Source organism: Neolamprologus brichardi, chromosome 3 (assembly GCF_056152115.1).
Source record: "Neolamprologus brichardi isolate AB-2024 chromosome 3, ASM5615211v1, whole genome shotgun sequence".
Classification (NCBI taxonomy): domain Eukaryota; kingdom Metazoa; phylum Chordata; class Actinopteri; order Cichliformes; family Cichlidae; genus Neolamprologus; species Neolamprologus brichardi.
Genome location: NC_142106.1, coordinates 16,833,739 through 16,841,646, shown reverse-complemented (window position 1 = coordinate 16,841,646; position 7,908 = coordinate 16,833,739). Strand labels below are relative to the sequence as shown.

Sequence of the window (7,908 nt, the reverse complement as noted above, 5' to 3'; positions counted from 1 at the left end):
CGGCTTCTCATAAGGCATCTGCACATGACCTGCCTAAATATAAAGGACTACTCAACAGCTAAAGAAAATATATTAATATATATATTATAAGAATTAATGTATTAAGTCACTGCAAATCTGTGATTATGATTGATCTGTTATTTATATAGTTGTGTAGTGTACAACAATGGCTTCATGATTACCTGTGTTACCTGTGTATAAAGGTGTGTCTTTATTTATTGTATCAAAAACTTGCATATTGTAGTTTTGATTGTTTTTGTTTTTGGCAGAGTTAAAAATAAAAATCCTAGCTTGATCACTAATGAAACCTGTCAGAAGAAAAATGTACATCAGTACATAACTATTTCAATGATATTGAAAATGGAAGTGAAAAAAATGGTTTTATGGAAGATCCTGTGATCCTTAACCATCCACACCAACCACACACACAACCTAAAATGATAGTTTCAGAGTTTTTCGTTTTCACATGCGTAAGATATCGAAACCCTTGAAATCTCAACAGAAGGAGTTTTTAGTTTCTCAGCTTTAAGTTTATGTTCAAGTTTAATTACTTTAAATTACTAGTCTTATTTGGAGTATTTTCTATCATTCAAGAATTCTCATGGTGTGTAGCACTTGGGTCCTGGGTTCAAATCCTGGCTGGGTCTGTTTGTATGGCTTTTACCTATGTCTGCATGACCTCCCTCTGCAGTCTTTCTCCACACATAAAGTTATGTTAATTAACAATTCTTCATTGAGTGTTTGCTCTACAGCAAGATGACAGCCTGTATGGACTACCCTCTGCTTTTTGCTCTATGGCAACTGGATAAGGTGACCCTGAATTGGATAAGCAGAACAAAATTGCACCCTGGTATAGGAAATTGCATCTACGTGGCACCTCACCATCCCAAATTACCACTTTTGCCTAGTTGTTTTTCCATTAAATCACTCTCCTACTGATCATAACAGTTCATGTACTCACTTGAGGAGTTAATAATGAGATGTGACACTTCTAATCTTTGTTCCCTGTGCAATACCTGCAAAGTGCTAATATATCTCCTGATTGAGCTTTTAGAGGGCCAGGACTGATTCAGAGGTAAAGAACCCATTTTTATTTTCACCCATTTATCTCCCCCCCCCCCCCCCCCCCCCCCCCCCCAGTTTTGCACATGTCGAGGAGCGTGTCAGGTTACATTTCACTGTGTGTTATACTTGTATAACTATGCATGTGACAAATAAAGAACCTTGAACCAAGTTCAAGGTGAAACACACCAGCTATTTAGTCTTGTTTATAAGTATAGTAAGAAGGTCCTGCATTAACCAAATGCCTTTTTCGTATGGTAATAAAGTTTAGATGGTCCTCTGTTTTATGCATCCTCTACTTTATATTGCAACCTGATGTCCTTGGTTTGGCGGAGCATTTTCTGGGTTTTTTTTTAGTTTATTTGGGTGATATCTTTTTAATAATCTTTATTTTGTAAGTTTGCCTTCAAATCTCACCATAAAAGAAAATTTGAAAATTCCACTGGAAATGACAAAATTGCGCAGCAATAAAAATATACTTGTCACGCCTTCATCTGGAAACCACAGCACATGTGATACAGTGAATGACAAGCATATGGTTAGCACATAAAATCCTGGATTAAACAATCAAAGAAATATAGGTTTGCTTTACTTTCACTTCATTTGTGGCACAGTTCTTTTGACTTTAAATGACCTGATGGATGATCGTTGACTCGATGACTTGATCTAACCTGTTTGTCAAGTCGAAATGATTCGTGTCTGGATGTTTTACACAGCAGTCAATGAATGAAAGCACATAAGATGCTTGTTCACCTCAAGTGACTCAAACTGTGCATGTGATGTTTATGCTCCTAAGGGGTAAGAATTTATTATACTTACTTAATACTTAGAGTCATGAATCATCTGACTCAAATTCATGACTCAAAGATGCAAGTTTAGTTTAGTGAGTTTATTTACAGTGCAAGTGTGATGTGCTATTTACAAAATCTTTCTGAGGTTATCAGTTAAAAAGTCCATTATTTAGAAATTCAACAGAAGGGAGGTCCCATGAATCAGAGTCCTCTGCTTCTCCTGAACAGAATCTCTCATCTCCACCAAGTGACGCACACTCCGCAGTTAGAGCACAAGTGCTTGACTGAACTAGGTGCATCCAGGATAGGGCTGATATCCCAGCAGGATCCTGCCCCTGTCAGGTAGGTAGACACACCCACACACAGCAGCAAGCACACTGAAGAAAAGGAATAGCGAGAGAAAACAAAGTGGAGGGAGGAAAATTGTCGCGACGCACTTGAGGACTGTGACAGATAAATACATAGGTGACATTTGTTTAAATCTAATTCAGATATTGAAGTTATTATGCATTGTTTCTAGGGGACAGCAGGGGATTAGGTGGGGGAATGATTTATTTCATTTGAAAGATAACTATTTTTCTCTTCCTCTTCTGTCTTTTCAAATAGCATAAGAACATAGCAACAATAACTAAGATGGATAAAGTCCAATGGAATTTAAGTGAGTACTAAATTAACCCTTACATTTTTTTTCTTACTTTATTGTTTCATTTCATTTGAATTCATTGCGATCGCTTACCTGACTGAGGCTGTGGCTGCTCAACAGCAAGAAACCTGTTTTGTTAGGCAGTTGTGAATCCCGGTATCTGTCTTGTAAATGTTGGAAAGTGCAATACTCAATCTGCTGAAAGTGCACATTCCCTTTCTTCAGTTCCTCAAACACATTCCTGTCTGCGGCAATGATTGAAAAGTATTCTACTTCTGCTTTTTTCTGGGTTTCATTCACATTAATCACTCCATTCTTACTTCAGCAGAAGTCATTTTCTGGACTTTCCATAAAATACATGTGACACTGTGACAGGAGGAACCTTACCCATTCTTTTGGGGTAAAAAAATGGTTATTCTAGCCTACTGACATAATGAGACAATGTCTGTGATGCAATCAAATAGTTACTCAACTAGACTTTGATTCGATAGTATTCAGCAATTTTGTCTGATGTGTTGCTTAAAAAAATTGCTTTCCTCTTGTTTTAAAAGAAAGAAAGAAATATTTTACCTTTCACTGTGTTTCCAGGTGCTGTCACTGTGTTGCTGTTCACTGTGTACCACAGTCACACAGCAGCTGCCAGGCTGAAGGAACATCTGGCTGATTGTCTGGAGGACAAAGACTATAATGAACTGCTGCTGACAGCAAAGACTGGTCTTCCACACATAAATACATCTCATCATGTTGTTATTGTTGGAGCTGGAATGGCTGGGTTGACAGCTGCCAAATTACTGCAAGATGCAGGACACAAGGTACATGTATCACATATATATCCTGATAATAAGAATATTATAATGTAATGACAATCTAAATGCAATGTTAGCTGTCAAATCAAAGAGATTTCTGAAGATTTACAACCTGTAAGAAAACAAAAAAAAAAAGTGCAAATCCCACGTAAGTTACGTTTTTCTAACAGTGTAAACTTATGACATTTTAAAAACACACCTTTATCACCTTTATGGGGATTTTGGTATCATGATTCTTTACTTCCCCCTTTTCTTTTTTCTGTACTATTTCCATGAGATTCACAGCAAAGTTTCTCATCAAAAACAATATTCACAATAACCATCCATGGCTCACCACCACCGTCAGTGTCAAAGCCTTCCTATAATACTGGGCACTTCAATTCTCCATCGTTTTTCTAATTTTTTGGATAAAGTAATAGTTCATTATTTGCTAGTGTTCCACTCAGGAGGAGCAAAAGCAGCCCTTGTTTTTAAGCTTTGCATAAAACTTGGTAGTTGTAGTAAAACTTAAAAATAAGGTAGATCAATAAATAATAAATGGTAAATAATAAAACAAACATTAGCAAGTGTAGTTAGGATAGAGGCTACAAAGAGGACTGTATTATCAGTATGATTAATCTAATAGAAGCAATGGCACCTAACAAGTAGCAAAAACATTAACAATAGTTCCCAAAAGGTTGATTCTGTTCATCTGGATGTAGCGTATTCAGTGGGAGAAACATTTCATCACTCATCCAAGTGACTTCTTCAGTCTCAGCTGACTGCAGGTTTGCCCAAATCTCATAAACAGAATCAACCTTTTGGGATTTACATCCATTTGTGAGCATGCATTAACAATAGCTGTACCAGCAGAAGCAGTAACAATATTGTTTTTAATATTTCCTAAATACCATTAATACTGATATTTCCTAAATACTACAACACCACCCTTTTTTTTCCCCACAAGTGTTTGGCTCTACATATCTGTTTTTATCATTCATTTTGGCTGCCTGTTACTTTCCAAAGGGTTTGTAACTCCTTCTGAAAACTAACCGGGAACTTTCATCTGTTACGCAAATGTGTCAACATTTACATAACATATGCACAACAATCATAACAGTCCATCTTAAAATCCATCTGTTATTATGGATAAACAATTGCATAACAGTCATTATTCTAGTGTCACCATGGTGTTTCTAATTCTAATTCATGTGGTTGTTAAGGTAACTATTGTAGAAGCAAGTGGTCGTGTTGGTGGACGGCTTGAAACCTACAGAAATGAAAAAGATGGGTGGTATGCTGAACTGGGGGCCATGAGGATCCCAAGTTTTCACCGGTAAGTTTTAACTATACAGATTAAATCCACCAAAGGCTTGCATTAAATCAAATCAAAGGAAAACCTTGTAAACATGTGTTTTCCTTATCTGTAACATCGGGGATCATATATATCTAACTCTGCTACCACTGACTTTGTCTTCCTACAGAATTGTGCAATGGTTTGCTGATGACCTAGGGGTCAAATTGAATGAATTCATCATGGATAACCCTAACACCTTTTACCATGTTAATGGAAAGCGGAAAAGAACATTTGCAGCACAAGCAAATCCCGATGTTCTTGGGTACAACGTGTGGCCAAGTGAAAAAGGGAAGTCACCAGATGAACTCCTTCAGCAAGCTTTACAGAAGGTGAGAAAAAAGGAAGAGAGTCAAACGTCTCTGGCATAAAAGAGTTGGATGAAGAAACATACAGTAGCTAATTCCTCCAGTTATTCAATTTGCAACTTTTGCAAAAATGGAACCCTTTTTCATCATTATTGACCACATAACTCGTCACCGACCACTAGCACAAAAAAAGGGAATCTTAGAGTGGTTAGTGATGCATGAACATGTATGTTTCCTTGAATTTTAAACTGTTCAAATCATTAAAGCAGTTCAACTAAATTAAGCACACTCAAATGCATTTAAACATTTTCTACTCAACACTACGTAACATGACAAATGTTTTGACAGAAAATATTCTGAAATGTCAAAGCAAGAAATTAAAATTAATTTCACCAACTGCACCTGCTCCTTCAGTCATGAAAGTATATTGTAGACTAACATGGACATTTCTGACTGCTCATTGTAAAAGGAATCAATGCAATAAGTAAGGTTCTGGAGTTTTTCCATAAGCAACTGTTCTTTCTCCTTTTTTGGTAGGTAAAGGATGAGGTGGAGGCTCATGGCTGCTGGGCTACACTGAAAAAATATGACCATTATTCCGTGAAGGTATAAATCATAATGAGATAATGAATGGTAAAATGAGAACAGTCCTGGTTGACTAAGTGAATCATGAGGATACATTCTGAAGAATCAGAGTACTTGGATTGGCATTTCTAAATGCTAAACATTTAAATGATTGCCACATTTTATTACATATAAGGGTATATGGATAACATAAACTAGTAAAAACATTAGTAAATATTTATTTTAATAAAAAAAAAAATACTTACATCATTTTACTTTTTAACCATGAACCACAAAACTGAAAGAGGTGGTTGTAATTGTTACAACACAAATGTGTGTCAGTGTTTGGACACTGATGTTTGCAAGTAAAACTAGCAAAAACATTTAATCAGATGATATTAATGTACATCCTGAGTTCACAAAATGTAATTGTTTGTTGCAAATAGGAGTACCTGAAAGAAGAAGGAGATCTGAGCCCCGAAGCATTGAGAATGATTGGAGAACTCCTCAACGAACAGAGTCTTATGTACACTGCACTTAGTGAGATGATCTATGACCAAACTGACATCAGTGACAGCACCAAGTAGGCCCTGACAACTCCTCAAACCTTCTTCATGTTTACATTTATGTGTAAAAACATAATTAAAATGTCTTTATTATCACCCAAGTAGAGCTTACAACAAAATTAAGAGTGCTTCTCTACCATTTGGTCACAAAAAGAGACAGTCGCACACATGATTAATCCAAGCAAAAACTAATGTAATAATATATAATAGCTTAAATGTGTCATTTGAGCCATTTAACATAGCAGCAAAGGCCTCAAATATAAAATATATGTTATGAATTTGCGAACAGCAACTGCAATTTTTCATGTCTTTATGTAGAATATAAAAAAGTATCTATGAGTTTTCAGTGCATGCAAGCATATCAATAAACAATGCAGACAATCCAGAAAGACGGAGCAGTTTAACAGTCATTTGGCACGACTTGTTTTGATATATCCTGCTCTTTTTATGTAAGCGCTTCACTACGTTTATCATGAGGGCCTTACCTTTGCCGCAAGGTATGAAGCACTTATCATGAAGCAAGACACCATAGCATTGTGATGACTTGTTAGAACATGCAGCAGAAGAGATGCAAACATTTAATATGATCCAACAGCCACACACACAATGCAGTATTTGCTTCTGCCTGCTCTGAGCAGTTCATTAGAACCTAAAAATGGAATTGTAGAAACTGTACATGTAAATAATTTCCTACAGATATTAACTGCAATAATAATAAAATGTTATTTTTATGTCTCTTTTTTATAGGTACTTTGAAGTTGTTGGTGGGTCTGATCTTCTCCCTAAAGCTTTTCTTACTGTCCTTGATATCCCTATTCTCCTGAACTCTAGACTCAAGCGTATCAGTCACTCACACAAAGGAGTCGTTGTATCATACCAAACCGGACAACAGTCCTCTCTTACTGATCTTCAGGCTGATGTTGTCCTAGTAACAACCACAACAAAAGCAGCTCTTTTTATGGATTTCATCCCACCTCTGTCCCCCAAAAAGATGGAGGCACTGAGGGCTGTCCATTATGACAGCTCCACTAAAATCCTCCTCACCTTTAACAACAAGTTCTGGGAAAACGACGGTATCCGAGGAGGAAAGAGCATCACAGACGGGCCTACTCGTTTCATCTACTATCCCAGCCACAGTTTCCAAAAAAATAAAACCATCGGTGTCCTCCTGGCTTCCTACACCTGGGGTGATGATTCACTACTCTTCCTAGGTGCAAGTGATGAAGCCCTCAAAGAGCTGGCTCTGAGCGATTTGGCAAAGATTCACGGTGAGCAGGTGTGGGATTTCTGCACTGGGGTGGTGGTGAAAAAGTGGAGTATGGATCCTTACAGCCTTGGTGCCTTTGCTCTGTTCACACCCTACCAACACTTAGAGTATGCTAAGGAGCTCTTTAAAAGTGAAGGCAGGGTCCACTTTGCTGGTGAACACACAGCCTTCCCTCATGCTTGGATTGAGACGTCCATGAAATCCGCAATAAGGGCAGCGAAAAACATTAACAGAGCTGTGCTGCTGAATTCAGAGTCAGCTAAATGTCGAAAAAGAAATGAACTCTAGGGTCTGACATATTTAGTCTTCAACAATCTTCAAAAGAAGGATCCTTAAACCACTTATCTACTTATTACAAACCAATCGTTTCCATGAATTAGCTAAGTGACAATACTAAATATTATTGTTTCAGCGCTTACAGCTTTTTATCCTTTTGTTAATTGATCTCTTTTTTGTGCTGTACTACTCACTTTCAATATAAAAGGCCTTGGTAAATTAGTGGTGATAGAGATATATTATTAAAAACTGTATCTGTATCAAAGACTTTTTGTGATGTAGCATTTTCACA

The 7,908-nt window shown here is 37.0% G+C and overlaps 1 protein-coding gene across 1 annotated transcript; it reads left to right on the top strand.

The window, feature by feature from the left end:
• The first annotated feature begins 2,486 nt into the window (after positions 1 to 2,486).
• On the top strand, positions 2,487 to 7,628 carry LOC102799942 (L-amino-acid oxidase-like). The gene is made up of 7 exons (XM_087839180.1): positions 2,487 to 2,511; positions 3,085 to 3,308; positions 4,505 to 4,617; positions 4,766 to 4,967; positions 5,481 to 5,549; positions 5,954 to 6,090; positions 6,821 to 7,628. The coding sequence occupies exons 1-7, from the start codon at positions 2,487 to 2,489 to the stop codon at positions 7,626 to 7,628; spliced, it is 1,578 nt and encodes a 525-aa protein (XP_087695306.1).
• The last annotated feature ends 280 nt before the right edge of the window (positions 7,629 to 7,908 follow it).